The sequence below is a fragment of the Hylobates moloch genome, unplaced genomic scaffold, assembly GCF_009828535.3.
Source record: "Hylobates moloch isolate HMO894 unplaced genomic scaffold, HMol_V3 SCAFFOLD_5, whole genome shotgun sequence".
In the NCBI taxonomy this organism is placed as follows: Eukaryota; Metazoa; Chordata; class Mammalia; order Primates; family Hylobatidae; genus Hylobates; species Hylobates moloch.
Genome location: NW_026652280.1, coordinates 69,730,696 through 69,750,755, shown reverse-complemented (window position 1 = coordinate 69,750,755; position 20,060 = coordinate 69,730,696). Strand labels below are relative to the sequence as shown.

Below are 20,060 nucleotides of genomic sequence, written 5' to 3'. Positions count from 1 at the left end.
GTAAGTGAGAACATGTGGTGTTTGTTTTTCTGTTTCTGAATTGTTTTCCTTAAGATAATGGCCTCCAGTTCCCTCCATGTATCTGCACTTTTTTATGGCCAAAAAGTATTCTATTGCATGTATATATACCACATCCAGTCATCCATGGATGAGCACTTTGGTTGATTCCGTATCTTTGCCATCGTGAATATCGCTGTGATAAACATATGAGTGTAGGTATCTTTTTGACATAATGATTTCTTTTCCTTTGGATATATACCTAGTAGTGAGATTGCAGGATAGAATGGTAGTTCTATTTTTGATTATTTGAGGAATCTCCATACTGTTTTCCATAGAGGTTGTGCTAATTTACATTCTCAAGAACAGTGTATAAGTGTTCCCTTTTCTCTCCATCCTCCTCAGCGTGTTCTTTTGTGTCTTTTTAGTAACAGCCATTCTGACTGCTATAAGATGATATCTCATTGTGGTTTTAATTTTCATTTATCTGATGATTAGTTATGTTGAGCATTTTTTCATATGCTTGTTGGCCATTTGCATGTCTTCTTTTTAAAAGTGTCTATTCATGTCATTTGCCCACTTTTTAATGGGATTATTTGGGGGTTTTTGTAGAGTTGTTTGAGATTTTTATAAATTCTGGACATAGTCCCCTGTCAGATGCAGAGTTTGCAGATATTTTCACTCATTCTACAGGTTGTCTGTTCACTCTGCTGATTATTTCTTTTGCTGTGCAGCAGCTTTTTAGTTTAATTAAGTCCCATTTGTCTATTTGTGTTTTTGTTGCATTTGCTGTTGAGGTCTTAGTCATGAATTCTTTGCCTAGACCAATGTCCAGAAGAGTTTTCCCTAGGTTTCCTTTTAGTATTTTTATAGTTTCAAGTCTTACAATTAAGTCTGTAATCCATCTTCAGTTGATTTTTGTATATGGTGAGAGATAGGTTACCCCTCTCAGGAACAGTGAGTATTAGAGAAAAAAGAATTCGAAGGAAGAAAGAAACTGTGTGCCCAGCATTGTGGCCCATTAACTGTCCTTCCACTTTGATATTCACATAGATGTCCTCCTGTTGGGGGAGGATGGTGAAAGGGAAGCAGGGCTGAAGAATACCAAGGGCCTTCTCAATATTGTGAAGTACTTTTTTTTTTTTTTTAACTTTTATCTTAAGTTCAGGGGTACATGTGCAGATTTGTTATGTAGAAATGATTTGTTCTCATCGTTTAGCTCCCACTTATAGGTGAGAACATGTGTTATTTGGTTTTCTGTTCCTGTGTTAGTTTGCTAAAAATAACCTCCAGCTCGAGCTCCTGACCTCAAGTGATCCGCCCGCCTCGGCCTCCCAAAGTGCTGGTATTACAGGCACGAGTCACCACGACTGGCCTGACCAACATGGTGAAACCCCGTCTCTATTAAAAATACAAAAATTAGCCAGGCATGGTGGCGCACGCCTGTAGTCCCAGCTACTGGGGAGGCTGAGGCAGGAGAATTGCTTAAACCGGGAGACGGAGGTTGCAGTGAGTGGAGATTGTGCCAATACGCTCCAGCCTGGGTGATAGAGAGAGACTCTGTCTCAAAAAAAAAAAAAAAGAGAAAGAAAGAGAGAGAGGGAGAGAGACAGAAAGAAAGAGAAAGAAAAGAAAGAAAGGAAAGAAAAGAAAAGAAAAGAAAAGAATAACCTCCAGCTCCATCTATGTCCCCGCAAAGGACATGGTCTCATTGTTTTTACAGCTGCATAGTAATCATTGGATTGTTTTGAGCCCAGCTGTAATGCGATTTGACTTATGGTTTCAAAGATTCACTGGCTGCTGAGTGGAACAGACTGTGGTGAGAAGGGTGGGAACAGACCAGATAGGAGGCTGTGGCCATAACTGCGAGGACTAGATGATGATGGCTTCAGTCAGGAATTTAGCAGTGGAAGAAGTTTAAAAAAAGATCAGAATCTGGATAGATTCTCAAGGTACAGCCAAGAGTATTTCCTTAAAGATCACAGGGATGCCTCCAAGGAGTTTGACCTAAGCACAGCTGATTGGTGGAGTTGCCATTGCCTGCAGGGGGGCAGGGAACCACAGGTGGAGCAGGTTTGAGGAGGAGGATGAAGAGTTCTATTTGGCACTTGCTAAGTTGTAGTTGCCTGTTGAATTCAAGCAGTGATGTCAGGCAGGCAATTGGATGTGCAAGTCCAGAATTCAGAGGAGAGGCCTAAGCTGGAGATGTCCATTTGGAGTCACTAGTATGTTCATGACATGCATGCCACAAAGTGGAGATCGCCCAGGAAGTGAGCTTACATAGAGAGGAGGACCCAGCACCAACCTTGGATCCCTCTAGGATTAGGAGGCTGTGGGAAGAGAGGGAGCCAGCAATGAACCCTGAGCAAAAGTAGCCATGATGTCTTGAAAGCCAAGACAGTGTTTCACAGGGAGGGTGTGGTCAGCCCTGTCAGGTGCTAATCATGAGCCAGGTAAGATGAGGACCGAGGTCCCCTGAAAGCAGCCTGAATGTCATTGGTGACCCTCATCACACAGGAGAGACTTCACACTTCCTTGTCCAGCCCAGCCTTTTTTTTTTTTTTTTAAAGACTTTGTTTGTCCCTACTCTCCCCTCACATTACCCATTCCAGGCCCATGATAAATATTCGCTGAGTGAATCAGTGAATGACAGGCCTTACTTTGGTTGAGTCACTCTGTAGGGAGTGGAAGGAATCGCCACTCTCCCCAGACTCTCCTTTCCTCCAGTCACTCACCCTGCACTCCAAGCTCCAAAGCAAAAGAGCACCTCTGCCCTTTTTACTGCGGTCCTTGTTCCCTCACAGTGTGGCCCAGGAAGCTCAGAAAGTGGCTGTGGCTGGAGCAGAAGGCCAGGAAGAGGTACTAAGCCAGGCTTTGGGGCTTTCTTATTTGATTGTTTGGAATTGTCAGGAATTCCAAGAATGTTGGGGCTATCTCTGCGAATTTAAATCTGAAACGCATTAGAAAGTTAGATAAGTGTTACCCTCATGTAACATCTGCCATGCTACCTACCTGGATAGGATAAATAGTAGAGCTTTTAATGAAGTTATTAAATGTTTAGAGATGAATTAATCATGTTGAGTGACTAATTCCAACTAGAAACTCTTGTAATATATATAGATCCAGATGTTTCTCTTGGGAAAGAAAGGAGTCCCATTCCCAGGCATGTATCCAAACGGAATGAAAACATACATCTAGACTAAAACTTGCACATGAATGTTCATAGGAGCATTACTCAATAATAGCCAAAAAGTAGAAACAGCCTAAATGTTCATCAGATGACAGATGGATCAACAAATGTGTCTGATCCATGTAATGGAATGCCGTTCGGCAATAACAAGGACTGAAGTGCTGACACATGCCATATCAGAGATGACCCTTGGAAACGTCATGCTAAGTCAGAGAAGCCAGTCACAAAAGGCCACATATTATGTGACTCCATTTATAGGAAAGGTCCAGCATAGGCAAATTTGTAGAGACAGAAAGAAGGGGCCAGGCACGGTGGCTCATGCCTGTAAATCCCAGCACTTTGGGAGGCCAAGGCGGGCAGATCATCTGAGTTCAAGACCAGACTGGCCAACATGGCAAAACTCTGTCTCTACCTAAAAAGCAAAAATTAGCCAGGTGTTGTGGCATGCACCTGCAATTCCAGCTGCTAAGGAGTCTGAGGCAGGGTCATCTCTGATATGGCATGTGTCAGCACTTCAGTCCTTGTTATTGCCGAACGGCATTCCATTACATGGATCAGACACATTTGTTGATCCATCTGTCATCTGATGAACATTTAGGCTGTTTCTACTTTTTGGCTATCACTTGAACCTGGGAATCGGAGGTTGCAGTGAGCTGAGATCGTGCCACTGCACTCCAGCCTGGGCAACAGAGCGAGACTCTATCTCAAAAAAAAAAAAAACAAAGGAAGAAAGCAGGAGGCTGGGGGAGGAGAAGTGAGGAGTGTCTGCTAATGGGTCGTGCAGAATTGCTTTTCAAAATTGGTGGTGGTGATGAAGGCACAACTCTACAAATATTCTAGAGACCATTGAATTCTACACTTAAGATTGTTAAATTGTATAGTATATAAATTATATCTCAATAAAACTGTGACATAAAAAAATAGAAAGAGGCTGAGGTAGGTGGATCACTTGAGGCCAGGAGTTGGATACTAGCCTGGCCAACGTGGCAAAACCCCGTCTCTACTAAAACTACAAAAATTAGCAAGGCATGGTGGCATACACCTGTAATCCCAGCTACTCGAGAGGCTGAGGCATGAAAATCACTGGGACCCGCAAGGCAAAGGTTGCAGTGAACCAAGATCAAGCTACTGCACTCCAGTCTGGGCGACAGAGTGAGACTCTGTCTCAAAAAAAGCAAACAAACAAAAAATAGAAAGAGGGAAAATGTGAAACTTGAAATAAGAGTCCAAGAACTGGAAGAAATCTTTAAGATTATCTAGTGCAAACCACAAGTATAGAATTACAAGGTGTTTGAATTTCTTTGGACACTATTCTTTCCCTTTTATGTCAGTTATTTGTTGACAGACTTACAGCTACTACAGAATTATGGAGGGGCTCAGTGGCTGCCTTTGAAATCTTTTCTTTTGTATGTATGTGGAAATTGTAATCCCTTCATACCTTTAAGCTAGTGCAGGTGTTGAGCTTCCTGTAGCCCCTGAGGTTCCCCAGAGCTAGGGGCTGCACCTTCTCAGAACAAAAGCCCAATAGAACAAAAACCCTTGGCTGGGTGGGGTGGCTCATGCCTATAATGTCAGCACTTTGGGAGGCCGAGACAGGTGCATTGCTTGAGCTCAGGAGTTGTCAGAACCAGCCTGGACATCATAGCGAGAACCTTTCTCTACTAAAATACAAAAAAATAGCCAGGCGTGGTGGTGTGTGCCTGTGGTCCCAGCTACTCAGGAGGCTGAGGTGGGAGGATTGCTTGAGCCAAAGGGGTGGAGGTTGCAGTAAGCCGATATCGCATCACTGCGCTCCAGCCTGAGTGACAGAGTGAGATCCTGTCTCAAAAAAACCCTTGTTTGTTCCCAATTAGGACACTATCAGCTAATTTTATGGTGTTGGGTACAAGTACATCTGCCCATTGATAACACAGAGATCACAGGCCTGCACATTGCCTGGCAGGTGTGAGCTGTTGGTCCCAGTGGGGCTGAATATGGCTGGACCAGTCCCAGCTCGTCACCTGGAAAACTCAGCCCGGAGCCTGCAGGGAGGGGCTGTCCAGTAGTGGGTCACTAGCATCCCCTTTCCGCACAGAAGATTGAGGCTTGGTTTACAGCACCCAGCCCCTCAGGTACATTTCAGAGCTGCATCTCACGTTGTTTATGGCAGTATTATGCTGCCCCTTTTCTTCCCTGTGGCAGATTTTTCCTAGTCATCTGTTGCCCTTCTGTTCCATCCCTCCTGGCTATAAGTGCATTGGCCTGGACAAGTCACTTTTTCTTGGGCCTTTCCTGAAGGGTCTGAAGGCTGAGCAAATCCAGGAATCTGTGGGTGTGGTTGAAGCTCAGTTCTGAATGCAGGAATGCAGTGCCCCTGGGCCGCCCCCCACACCCCGCCGTGCTTATGATCTGAGCACAGCCCCTCCCGCAGCTCAGAACCTGTGCCCCCATCTCTCTTCTGCACCAGGACCTCATGTGGTGCTCTCCACATGCAGGTGTCCACATGCACGACCCATTAGCAGACACTCCTCACTTCTCCTCCCCCAGCCTCCTGCTTTCTTCCTTTTTTTTTTTTTTTTGAGATAGAGTCTCGCTCTGTTGCCCAGGCTGGAGTGCAGTGGCACGATCTCAGCTCACTGCAACCTCCGATTCCCAGGTTCAAGTGATAGCCAAAAAGTAGAAACAGCCTAAATGTTCATCAGATGACATTTCCTTTCTTTACCATGTGTTGCTCCCCCGCCCCACCATTGAAATCCGGGCCTTGCCACATTTCCCGAAAGCCACAATGTCACATTCCTGGGTGCCTTCCTTGCACCCAAAGCCACCAAAGGAACCTCCCCGGACCATCCCACGGCCCCAGTGCAGCCCTCCCCGCGGCTGATCGCCACGGTCTTGACTGCCCTGCTGCTGTGCTTGTCTTCCCTGACACCACATCCCCGCACCCCCACACGCTTCTCCTTTGTCTTTCCAGCCCCTTTTACCATGTCCTCCTGTCCCTCGCCCCTCACAGACTCTCTTTTCTGCCCCACCCACCTTCCCCTGTGAGCTGTGAACTGGTCAGTCCTGGCCTTAGCACCAGCCTCTGCCCAGTAATACTGGATTATCCCTTGGACCAGGCGAGGAAACTGTTAGCTGTCAGCAGTCGGAGCTAAGAACCCACCCACCCCAGCCGGAATTCGAACCCTAGCACTCAGATACCAAAATCTATGCTCAAATTGCCGTAAACATTATTTCATGCCTTCTCATTAGAAACGGTGTGTTTTACACTAAAGTTTTCCAACAGAAAAATATATTTAATTCTATAGTCACTGTCAGCAAGAATATAGCAAGCCCACCTTTACAGATATTTGCTTTAAATTTAACCTTGTTCCCCCCAAAAAGGGATCTCCTTTCTCCATTTTGCTTTTCAACAGGTAAAACAGAAAGGATACGGAGTGACTAAAAAGACCAAGAATAAGAGTAATACCCTAAAATGTTACATAATTCAAGCTTGATGTTCCAAGGAGAATTTTTGTCAGATAAGAGGCTTGTCTGGAAGCAAAGACTAAAGTCGTGATTCTTTGAATCTTTTTTCCCTGATGAAAATACCTAATTATTTTATTTCTGTTCCCACACAAATAAGTTTCTCTTGTGAGTCTCTTTGGCATGCTCCAAGTGCACAGCTTTCTTAGAGAATTAGGATTTTACAGAGAGAATCTTAGGTCTATGAGTGGGAGTATTGTGAAAAGTCAAAAGCTAAAAAATTAATTTTGTGGGAAAAAAAAATACTTGAGGAAAATTCTATGTTCCATCACTGGAGATTTGATTTATTTAATTCCGTACTGTGGGTCATGGACCTGATTAGTAAAACTTTATACTTTCCACAGTTGTTTTGTAAGATTATAATTTGGAAATAAAAGATAGCATCCCTAGACAAATCTTCAAATATCTTTGAAAAAATGAGTAAAAGCAGTAGAAATCCTGCAACTGTCCCTGGGGGGCTGTGAAGGTCCCTTGGCTTCATCTTCCTGTACTTGGGAACATGCAGGGAATTCTGTTTCTGCCCCAGGCCTTAAGGATCTTGAGAGAATTAATATGTGAAATTAGCAAGCTTGCAGGACACAGGAACAAATACAGGGATCGATTGTATTTTATGAAAAATGAAATTTATAAAACATGAACATTAAAAATGACATTCAGGCTGGGCGCAGTGGCTCACGCCTGTAATCCCAGCACTTTGGGAGGCCAAGGTGGGTGGATCACCTGAGGTCAGGAGTTCAAGACCAGCCCGGCCACCATGGTGAAACCCTGTCTTTACTAAAAATACAAAAATTAGCTGGGCGTGGTGGCGCATGCCTGTAGTCCCAGCTACTCTGGAGGCTGAGGCAAGAGAGTCACTTGAACCTGGGAGGCGGAGGTTGCAGTGAGCCGAGATCGCACCACTGCACTCCAGCCTGGGTGACAGAGCGAGACTCCGTCTCAAAAAAAAAATTAATAAATAAATAACATCCAAAAAAGTTTACTTGGAAAAAAATTTAACAACAGATGTAAAAAATCTATATGCTGAAAACTACAAAACATTATTGAGATAATTTAAATAAGACATAAGTAGGCCAGGTGCGGTGGCTCACACCTGTAATCCCAGCACTTTGGAAGGCTGAGGCAGGCAGATCCCGAGGTCAGGAGTTCAAGACCAGCCTGGCCAACATGCTGAAACCCCATCCCTATTAAAGATACAACAAATTAGTCGAGCATGGTGGCGCACACCTGTAATCCCAGCTACTCGGGAGGCTGAGGCAGGAGAATTGGTGGAACCCGGGAGGTGGAGGTTGCAGTGAGCCGAGATCGCTCTATTGCACTCCAGCCTGGGCGACAGGGTGAGACTCCATCTTAAAAAAAAAAAAAGACATAAGTAGAGAATGTTCAATTATGTTCATGGATTACACAACTCATTAAGGTGGCAGTTCTCCTCAAAGTGAGATTCAATAGATTCAATGTAATCCCAATCAAAATACCAACAGGCTTTTTTATAAAAATTGACTAGCTAATGCTAAAATTTATGCAAAAATTCAAAAGACTTAGAGGCTTGTCTGGAAGCAAAGACTAAAGTCGTGATTCTTTGAATCTTTTTTCCCTGATGAAAATACGTAATTATTTTATTAGAATAGCCGAAACAATGTTAGAAAAGGAGAACAAAGTTGGAGAAGTTAGAACTGCCTAATTTGAAGACTTACTAGAAAGCCACAATAATCAAGACAGTATAGTGCTAGCATGAGGAGAGAGCTAGAGATCAGTGGAACAGAATTGAGAATTCAGAAATAGATCCACCTTCATGTGGTTCATTTTAAGAGAGGTGTCAAGTGCAGTGGCATGTGCCTGTGGTCCCAGCTACTCAGGAGGCTGACACAGGAGCGTGGCTTGAGCCCAGGAGGTTGAGGCTGCAGCCAGCTGTGATTGCACCACTGCACTCCAGCCTGGGCAACAGAGCAAGACCCTGTGTCTAAAACAAATTTAAAAATTAAAAAAATTTAAAAAGAGAGCAAGAGGTACTAAGGATTCAAGGGAGAAAGGATAGTCTTTTCTCTAAATGTTCAGGAGAAGCTGGATATCCCTATGGAAAAAAAGTGAATATTGACCCTTTCCTTACACCATACCCAAAAACTAATATGCATGGATCATAGGCCTAAATGTAAGAGCTGAAAACTATAAACTTTAAGAAAAAAAGGAAGAAATATTTTTTACTAAGTGGTAGGCAAATATTTCTTTGATACAACACACAAAAAAGGATAAACTCTAAAAGAAAAAAATGGATTAATTGGATATCAGAATTTAAAACTTTGTTCATCAGGCACAGAAAAACACCAGGCCGGGCGCGGTGGCTCATGCCTGGAATCCCAACACTTTGGGAGGCTGAGGCGGGTGGATCACTGGAGAACAGGAGTTCGAGACCAGTCTGACCAACATGGTGAAACCCCGTCTCTATCAAAAATGCAAAAAATTAGCCAGGCATTGTGGCAGGCGCCTGTAATCCCAGCTACTTGGGAGGCTGAGGCAGGGGAATTGCTTGAACCCGGGAGACAGAGGTTGCAGTGACCAGAGATCATTCCATTGCACTCTAGCCTGGGCGACAGAGCAAGCCTCTGTCTCAAAAAAAAAAAAAAAAAAAAAAAAGTTGATCTTGGTCAGGTGCCACTAGTGGCTCACACCTGTAATCCCACCACTTTCGGAGGCCAAAGCAGGTGGATCACTTGAGGTCAGGAGTTGGGGACCAGCCTGACCAACATGGCGAAATGCTGTCTATACTAAAAATACAAAATTAACTGGGCATGGGGTGGCACATGCCTATAATACCAGCTACTTGGGAGGCTAAGGCAGGAGAATCACTTGAATTCGGGAAACAGGTTGCAGTGAACCGAGATCACGCCAGTGCACTCCATCCTGGGCATAAGAGTGAAACTCCATCTCAAAAAAAAAAAAAAAGTTGATCTCATAGAAGTAGAGAGTAGAAGTGGTTACCAGAGGTTGGAGAGGGGAAAGTAGAGGAGAGGGAATTGGAAGAAGCTGATCAATGGGTACAAAGTTACAGTTAGACATGAAGAATAAGTTTGGGCATTCTATTACACAGTAGAGTGACTATAGCAAATAATAATGTAGTGTATATTTCAAGTTAGCCAGAAGAGCAAACTTTGAATATTATCACCCCAAAGAAATGATAAATATTTAAAGTGATAGATATAGTAATTACCCAGATTTGATCATTATACTATGTATATACTCATTGAAGCACCACATTATACCCCATAAATATGAAGTTATTATGTGTCAATTACGTTTAGTCCATTCTCTATATATTTCTTTATAGTCACTGCTATAAAGAAATAGCTCAGACTGTGTAATTTATGAAGAAAAGAGGTTTAATTGACTTATGGTTCTGCAGGCTGTACAGGAAGCAAAGCAGCTTCTGCTTCTGGGGAGGCCTCAGGAAACTTAGAATCATGGCAGAAGGCGAAGGAGAAGCAGACATGTCTTACCTGGCCACAGCAGGAGAAAGAGAGAAGCGGGGAGGTGCTACACACTTTTAAACAAGCAGCTCTCACAAGCACTAAGTCACCGAGGGGGAAGTCCACCTCCATGATCCAGTCACCTCTCACCAGGCCCCACCTCCAACATTGGGGATTACAATTCAACATGAGATTTAGGCTAAGATACAGTTCCAAACCATATCAGATTATGTATTTTTAAATGTTTTAAATAAAAAAATAAACTTTGCTCATCAAAAAATACTTAAGAAAAATAAAATGCAAATTTGGGAGAAAATATTTGCAAAACCTATAGCTGATAAAGGATTTTAATCCAGACTATTTGTTGTAATCTCTTACTTTTATTTTTAAAAAATTCAATAATAAGAAAACAATTGTTGAGCCAACAGTTTCATAAAAGATAGCCAACGTAATTCATCATTAGGGAAATGCAAACTAAAACCACAATGAGATACCACTACATGCCCACTAGAATAATTAAGAATACAGACAAAGCCAAGCATTGGTGAGGATGTGCAAATACTAGAACCCCTAAACATTGCCTTTGACAATGTAAAATGGTGCAACCACCATGGAAAACAATTTGACAATTTTTAAAACTTAAACATTCACTTACCATAAAACCCTGTAATTCCCATCCTGCCCAAAAGAAATAAAAATAAATGTCCATACAAAGACTTTTACACAAATAGTCCTAGTAGCACTATTCACAATAGTCAAAAACTGGAAATAACCCAAGTACCCATCACTGGTGAGTGGATAAACAAAACATGATATATCCATACAATGGAATAGAACTCAGCAATTTTTTTATTTTTTATTTATTTAATTTTTTTGAGACCGAGTCTTGCTCTGTCACCCAGGCTGGAGTGCAGTAGCGCAATCTCGGCTCACTGCAGCCTCCGCCTCCTGGGTTCAAGCGATTCTCCTGCCTCAGCCTCCTAAGTAGCTGGGACTACAGGCACCCGCCACCACGCCCAGCTAATTTTTTTGTATTTTTATTAGAGACGGGGTTTCACCATGTTATTCAGGATGGTCTCAATCTCCTTTCATGATCCGCCTGCCTCGGGCTCCCAAAGTGCTGGGATTATAGGCATGAGCCACCGCACCCGGCCACTCTTAATTTTTTTTAAAAAGGCCAGCCTGGCCAACACGGTGAAACCCTGTCTCTACTAAAAATACAAAAATTAGCTGGGCCTAATGGTGGGCACCTGTAATCCCAGCTACTCGGGAGGCTGAGGCAGGAGAATCTCTTGAACCTGGGAGGCGAAAGTTGCAGTGAGCCAAGATCATGCCACTGCACTCCAACCTGGGCGACAGAGTGAGACTCTGTCTCAAAAAAAGAAAAAAAAGGAACAAACTGTTAATGTATGTAACAAAATGGATGAATTTCAAAAATGTGCTAAGTGAAAGAAGCCAGTCACAAAAGACTATGGTTTTATTTACATGAAGTTTCTAGAAAAGGCAAAACTATAGAGACAGAAGGAAGTGAGTGGTGGTTGGGGCCTTGGGTGGTGGCAGGGCTTGGCTCCGAAGGTGGATGAGGAACCTTTCGTGTGATAGAGGAATTCTAAAACCTGGGTGTTGGTGGTTGCATGACTTTATAAATGGGTGAATTTATGGCATATATGGTATCCTCAAAAAGTTGTTTAAACATGACACTAATAACAATTGAAGTAGGCTAAGTCCTAAGGGAAAAATAGATGTGTGGGGTATATGGCAAATTTGTACTTGTCCTCACTGGTCTCTTATACCCAAGGAACTGCTATTGAGCAGAGAACAGGGAAGCTAGCCAGCCTCAGAGCATGCTTTTGAATCCAGGTTTGACCACTTCCTAGTCAAGTGAACTTAAGCAGTTTTATGAAGTATTCTCGATGGTTCTCATGTTGTCATTGAATTACCTGCACAGCAGGATTGTTTGAGACAGATGAGACCTTGTACCTAAGGCTCTCAGAACATTGCCTGGGCACTCGGTAAATGCTAAGGTAAACGTTAACCTCCTGTAGTTGCTTAGTTGTTGAACTTGTTGCCTGTGGCGATCACGCTTCTCGCTAGGAAAGATGCGTTCCCCTCAGGAACTGCAAAGGCTTTTTAATTGGCTTGTTTTCATGTAGTTTTCTTTTTTGTTTTGTTTTGTTTTGTTGAGACAGATTTCTTGCTCTGTCGCCCAGGCTGGAGTTCTCTGCTCACTGCAACCTCCACCTCCTGGGTTCAAGTGATTCTCCTGTCTCAGCCTCTCCAGTAGCTGGGATTGCAGGTGTGTGCCACGACACCGGGCTAATTTTTGTATTTTTAGTAGAGACGGGCTTCCACCATGTTGGCCAGGCTGGTCTCGAACTCCTGGGCTCTGGTGATCCGCCCGCCTCAGCTTACCAAAGTGTTGGTATTACAGGCGTGAGCCACCGCGCACAGCCCATTTATGGAGTTTTTTTTAACATGGTTTCTGAAAACTGTTCCTCAATAGAATTTTAGATATACTGGCCAGGCACTATATGCCTCATGCCTGTAATCCCAGCACTTTGGGAGGCTGAGACGGGCGGATCACTTGAGGCCAGCCAGGCCAATGTGGCAAAACCCGATCTCTACTAAAAATTAAAAAAAAAAAAAAAAAATTAGCCGGGTGTGGTGGCTGCTGCCTGTAGTCTCAGCTAGTCAGGAGGCTGAGGCACGAGAATGGCTTGAACCCAGGAGGCAGAGAATTTTAGATAAACTGTGTAACATTAAATTTCAGGATGGACAGAAATTATACATAACAAAATCATAGTGTTATAACACTGTAAAATAACAAAATAACAGATCCAGACTTTTAACTTGATATTCACCAGATACCTGAAAAAAGAAACAACAGATACCTACTAGCTCATTTGGTTATCCAAGGCATAAAATTGAGTAGGTGTATTTTAAATGAATCAGACCTAAACTCGAGTTTTAAAAAATTCAATTTAAATGGATACTGTCCTGAAACTGCCTATTTCTAAGGCTCATGTGATTACGGTGGTGGACATTATTCACTAGGTTCCCGTAAAAGGTTACATTAAACAACTTAAACAACTGTGCGTGCTTCCACTTGGTCCAGAAAGGATTTAGTGCTGCTCACAAAGTTACAATACAAGTTAATAAAGCAACTGAAAATGTGGGAGGATGAAGGCAGGAACGGGGAGAGTGAGTTTTGTGGAACTGCAGTGAAGTTACTGCTCAATGTGTCCGACAGAGGCCTTCACACGTGCCGGGACGCACCCTGAAACTTGGTTTCTAAGCTTTCACGCAGTCAACTCAGTGACGTAAAGGAAAGCAGTAGGAAAGTCACAGGATCCACGGATTAAAAATTAATAATAAAATGTAAAAAGCAGTTGCTTGAGAAATGCAAGAGTATTCCCAACACTAAAATTAGAAGTATTTTTCATAAGTCACCCTAGAAAGAATATTGTGCGAACGTTGGGAACATTTTCACACTCAACCCAGGGATGAGGTCCACCAGCCCACAGGGCAGGGCTCAGTGTGGACCACCGGCCACCCCCAGAATGGCGAGTGGGAGCAGGGCGGCCTGACCCCACAGCCGCCAGACAGACGGCACCACACTCACGTCAAGTGATGGGAAATAGCTCTTTGATTTTTATTTCAAAATGAAAAATGTATCCCAAATGTCAGTGTAACCAAAAAGTCATTTGACTGTGTTATATTAGCACAGAAATTATGCAAGAAATGTTATTCTTACACTTCTTATTGTCATCTGTTTGTTTGCATTTTAAAGTAATTAAGAAGAATTTAAAAGCAAAAAACTTTTTTTTACTCATCTGAGAATTCCATGTTATCTTTGAGTATACTTTCAATATAAAGGTAGTCGTAGATAGCAGTATCAGAAGGAAAATGTTGTCAATATGAAATAGAGTCATTACATACTTTAATTTTTTTTAAATTTTAGTTTAAATGTTTTAAAAATCAAAATTGTACTTCAAAATTTTAAAGCCTTGCTTTTAAAAAATAGGCTTAAATTTGGTATCATTATTTTTATTTTATATAACTGAAATCCCTTTGAATAAAAATAACAAATATTCACATATATCAGTTGCTGAACATTTGAAGATCACATGGCAATTCTCATATTCAGTAATACAGAAAAAATTAAGAAATTTAACTTAGTAATTTTCTTTTTATGCTTTCAGTTTTTATATACCCTCAGATGTCAAAAACAGGTTACATTTTACTGTGAATTACTCTTTTCAGACACATACACACACAAAAAAACCCCTGAAATTATTTTTATTTAGTATTATTCATCTTAGTTGCTGATGTAGACATACTAAAATTATTCTTCATATTAATTTCTCCATTGTTTTTTAAAATGTATGAGATCTATAGGGAAGGAAAAAAACTAGAGCCTGTGAATTAAAATGACAACAGACAAATTAACAAGAGAAAAGACATACAAATTTTATTAATGTTTTTAATTTTATATGCACAAGGGTGTCACAGAAAAGAAGTGAAACATGCGAAAAAAAATTTAGAGTTGGGAGCTTATATACCATTTTAACAAAGGGTGACAAATTGTGGAAGAAGTGACTACAAATGAAAGGGGATTTGGGCTCCTAGGGTTGATATAATTGTGAGAAAGGGCTATTTTAGTAAGGTTTGCTTATGCAGACTCATCTTGGTGACAGCTCTCTGTCTCTGCCATAAAGGTCACTCTTATCCTAGTACAGGGTGGGGAATATTTATGCTCTTTTTTAGGTAGAAAGGGGGAGAGCAGACAGCTCTTCTTATATCTGTTGTTTCTCAGTTGCCTTCAGCTCAAAATAGTCAATATGCCAGTGTCACATAATTGGGGGTGGCGTATTTTGATCCCTATCAGAATCCTAGCCTAGCTCTGAACAAATGTTTAATTATACCTTAAGAAGCTGCACTGGCTGGCTAAATATTTAATGACTTCACAGAATCCTTTTCTATGTGTTTATGTATTTTTTAGTTGAGAGAATGGTATTACGGCTATTTTTTAAAAGTCTTTATGTTTTAGAAATAACGTTGAAATAACATGATATGCTGCCTTATAAACAAAATATTTGTTTCAAAATAATAAAGGCAGTATAAAAGTAGATGAGATATGGATGAAAAGAAATTGGCCATGTGTTGATAAATGTGGAACCTGAGTAATGGGTACCTGGAGATTCATTCTCTCTAGTTTTATAAGTTTGAAACTTTTCCATATAAAACATTGAAGTAACAATCACAACAGCAGCCCTGGAATTCACTATGAAGTTTTTAGAACCCTTTAAAAAGTAAATATGTGGAATCATGGGGACTTAGCTGTATGCTACTCCAACATGTTTACCCATGAGGAAGTTGAAGTGAAGAGAGATTGTTGTCACTTTTGTGTTTCTTCAATGTTACCTAAATCATCTACTTAAAAATCACAGTGCCTACAATCCCTGTTTTACTCTTGCTATCAACACATGCTCCAGAAATTCTGTATCTCGATTCTTGGTTCAAGCACTTCTCTGTAATTCTCTCAGGCTTCAGCTCAAACCTAGAGTTTTGTCTCCTATAAAGCAGTTCCAGTCCTCACCAGTGAATCTTACCCAAACACAGGATATTAAGGCTTATCCCATGAGCTGAATTTACACTTGGCATCTCTGCAACGTATTTGTGAATCGCAGAAGGACCACAGAAGTTACTGAGCTTTACAGACCTGTGGAAATCCTCATGAGTGTCTTGTGTTGCTTTAACAAGGTACCCTTGTATGAGATCCCCTGTACTATATCCAGTGAAGAGTGGTTTTTCTAAAATGGTTTTAAAGAAACCCAGTAGAAAACTAAAGAATAGAAGATGACTTAATATATATATAAAATAAAAGGTGGTAGTATACATAGTGGTTAAAAACACAGGCAGTGGAATAAGATATCCTGCCATTACCTGCTGTGTGACCTTGGGTGGATTACTTAACTCCTGTGAGCACAGTGATAACAGCCACCTCTTCCAGTTTTGTGAGAGTTAAATGCGATCATGTGTTAAAGTACTGTGCACAGTACCCTTGACAAAATAAGAACTACGTAAGAACTATTTTAAATAGAGATTATCATGTGAGTAAGGCCCTTACTGTGACATGCAGGAAATTAACGCAAAATGAGAAAGGGTATTGCGAAGGAAATGAGAAAACAGCAGGAGCCGAAGCCTGAAGGAAAGAGCTGAAGCCTGGGGGCGCTGAGAATCCCAGCCCCGCTGGGCAGGGCCTCCAAGCTGGGGAGCTGCGGGGGTGCGCTGTTTGCAGAGGCAGGTGGGGCGATGATACTGATGTTTCTGCAGGAGGGAGCCGGGAGGTCCCTGAGAAGGGGCCCCAGTAAATGCTTCGGAGCTAGAATGCCCTCCCTTTCCAGCTCACCAAGAGCTGAAGCACAAGGGCCTCCCGCCTCCCTGCAGCGCACATCCGCCCTCTGGCGAGGCCAGGCTGGCATCCAGTGTGGCCCGGTGGCCATAACGCGCCCAGGCCATGGCCGCCCCTCCGTAGGCCTCCGTTTCACGGGAGCTAAGTGAGTCGAAAAGCAAGGGCGTCTGATGGGAGCCTCAGTTTCTCCTCCGCCTGCCAGGAGGTCGTGTGCCTGCAGAGCGGCGGATGCGTGTGGCAGGATGCGTGTGGCACCGCAGGCGCGGGGCGAGGGCGGCTCCGGAGAGGCCCAGGGGCTTAGCGCGCCTGGCTTTCCACAGCCCGGCTTCGGGCCTACTCAAGATGGAGTTTTTCAGGCGGGGCGTGGTGGGCGCGCCTGTGGAATCACTTGAGCCTGGAGTTCGAGACCAGCCTGGGCAACATTGTGAGACCTCCCTTCCCATCCCCCCCACCAACAAGTCTCAAAACAAACAAACGAACAAACAAATTAGCTGGATATTGTGGTATACACCTGTAGTCCCCGCTGCTCGGGAGCCTGGGGGCAGAGGATCGCTTGAGCCCAAGAGTTGGAGACCAGCTTGGGCAACATGGTAAAACCCCGTCTCTAGGAAAATACAAAAATTAGCCAGGCGTGGTGGCACGCAGCTGTAGTCCCAGCGACTTGGGAGGCTGAGGCAGGAGGATTGCTTGAGCTCGGGAGGTCAAGGCTGCAGTGAACCCAGACTGCGCCACTGCACTCCAGCCTGCGAGACGGGGCAGAGTGAGACCACGTCTCAAAAAATAAAAATTAAAAAGATCAATTTCTCAACCCCCTCACTGACCTCTAGCCACATGCCTGTTAGCTCTGGGGTCAGCACCGTGTGGGCTTACTTCCATGGCTGGTTGGGTAGTAGGGTGACCACACGACCGTACCCCACACGGTTTGGAGCCCTTTCTGCCCTGCAGGGCCTGGAGCAATATTGTTTTTCTTTTTTTTTGACTAAGTTTAGATTAATTACTCCAGTCTTGGTCTTTTTTGAATTGCATTTGGAAACCTATTATAGTGAATAACTCTTATGTGAACTTTTATAAAATCTGGTATCTATGGTTCCTGTGTTTGGGTAAATCCAGTAAAATTTGTTTCAATGTAGCATGAGTCTATAGTTTTTATATATCATACGTCTGTCGTGTCCAGAGAAATCAGGTGCCCAGAGCTGGCAACTGGAAGATCCATCACCATGCGGCAGCGATGTCACTCTCTTCATGGCCATCTTGATAACGGCATAATGCAGGATTGATCTTTACACGTGTGTGTGTGTGACGTGTGTGTGTATGGACTTGGGTGGCTCTTCGAAGGAAATCTTTTTAAGGAAACCTATAAACTCCTTTACTGGGTTAATGGGAGCATCAGAGGAAGATTCCAGAAGGAAACATAAACCTAGGGAGACAAGATGAAAACTGAGAGGTTTAGCCACCCCCCTTCAGGGGGAGAATGTCTCTTTTTTTGTCAACTGGGAACCATTTGGGTTTGTTGATAATGGTGACAGACAGATACAGATATAGACTATGCCATAACTTACAAGATTGTCCCTGATACTGTGAAATCAGAATTAGATTTTCTAAACGCTAATAAAGCCTACAGTCTGGGTGCCTCACTTCTACTCCCCTTCCAAGGATTTATACCTAATTTTGTATTCATCATTTTGCATCTGTTTTTTCAAAGAGAGCCTTCCAAATTGTGAGCATTAAACCCCTTACAGTGCTTGGATCCACCTTTGTATGGAATTGTGAGTCCTTAAGAAAAAGTGCCAGTCCTTCTTTTTTTCTCCAAAGAATCTGTGTTGATTCCTAGAAATGTGGCAGCTGATAAGCATGAAGGAGGAGTTGCTGGGACAGGCCATGGAGGCTGAGAACCCTGAAGATCAAAGGCAGGCAAATAACTGCCGTGGGAGGGGCGTGAATATCCCCACAGAGTGTTTTGTGAACATTTACATAACTTCTTTTGTGTTTAGCTACTAATGTAGTCATTTGCTTCCATAGCCCTTTTGGGTAATATTACCAATATGAATTCATAAGCCCTTCATTTACTTTTGAGATGAAAAATGTTCTTCTTTCAGAGCGTCTTGCCATAATAATAGGTAAAGTTGAGCACAGTGACCTCATGGCTCTGGAATGAACGAAAAATCACAATTCACACTTAACTCCTAGTTTTTTTAAACAAAAAAAGAAATAAATTATCATCCCCAAAGTGTAATTTTTAAAGTTCCTTTTTTATGTACCTAATACGGCTGGGCCAAATTTAATCCATCTACTCAACCATGTCCATTCCTAATCATAACTCACATAGAAAACGTAGAAGACAGAAGCTAAGACAAAACTTGTCCTTATAATATGCATGTTTTTTTCATGGCTGAGATGGCGGTTCAATGAGTTAAGTTACTGAATTCTAAATACTTTAGAATTATGCTGTTAATTGTATTTATAGTTAACGTATGTTTAAACTTTGACATAATTTGCATTTCGGGGGACTTTCCAGAATGATAAAACTATTTTGGGCTAGGCACTGTGGCTCACGCTTGTAATCAAAACACTTTGGGAGGCCGAGGTGGGAGGATCACTTGAGGTCAGGAGTTCGAGACCAGCCTGGTCAACATGGTGAAACCCCGTCTCTTCTAAAGATACAAAAATTAGCCAGGTACAGTGGCATGTGCCTGTAATCCCAGCTTCTCGGGAGGCTGAGGCAGGAGAATCGCTTGAACCTGGGAGGCGGAGGTTGCGGTGAACCAAGATGGCGCCACTGCACTCCAGCCTGGGTGACAGAGCGAGACTGTGTCTCAAAAAAAAAAAAAAACTATTTTGCAATTTGACTTGAGTAATGATAACATGCATGCATACATTTTTTATCACACTGAACATAGAGTTGGTGCGTTTTACTATGCAGACTTCCACAAAGAAAATCTGAATGCTACTTGCAAAAAACAGTTTTTGCACTTTCTTTTTCCTTTTAACTTTTTAAAAGGTTGTTACACATTTTTTTAAATTTATAACTCTTTCAAACTTTAGGAATTCTTTGACCATGTGAAAAAACTTTGGGACGATGAAGGCGTGAAGGCATGCTTTGAGAGATCCAACGAATACCAGCTGATTGACTGTGCACAATAGTAAGTTGTGTCTTGTACAAGTTACAGGGCCCTTTGAAGAATATGATTGCATGCATGATTATGCTGCCTTCTCAGTACTGAAGTTTCTTGAGTGCAAGGAATGAATAATTAACCTTTTATGACAGAAATCAACTTTTAAAATGAAACATGTTTAGTAGATGGAAAATTGAAAATCCAGTAAGAATCAACGTTTCTGAGAACCAGAAAGTTTCGTTCATTTTGTCCTGATTGTTTTCAGTTCTCTTCATGTTTTGACTTTTACATAGAGCTATATGCATATTGGTAAGTTAAAGTGAACTTACATAGTTATTGTTATGTTTTGATTTTGGAGCAGGGGCGTCAAATTATATTTTAAAATA

At 42.4% G+C, this 20,060-nt stretch overlaps 1 protein-coding gene across 3 annotated transcripts in view; it reads left to right on the top strand.

Moving 5' to 3' along the window:
• Positions 1–20,060, top strand: part of GNAL (G protein subunit alpha L) — a 195,084-nt gene that overhangs the window by 116,211 nt on the left and 58,813 nt on the right. For all 3 annotated transcript variants that reach the window (XM_032152827.2, XM_058438660.1, XM_032152830.3), the window contains one exon: positions 19,604–19,701. In XM_032152827.2, coding sequence (XP_032008718.1) covers positions 19,604–19,701 — 98 coding nt within the window. The remainder of the gene's footprint in view (positions 1–19,603; positions 19,702–20,060) is intronic.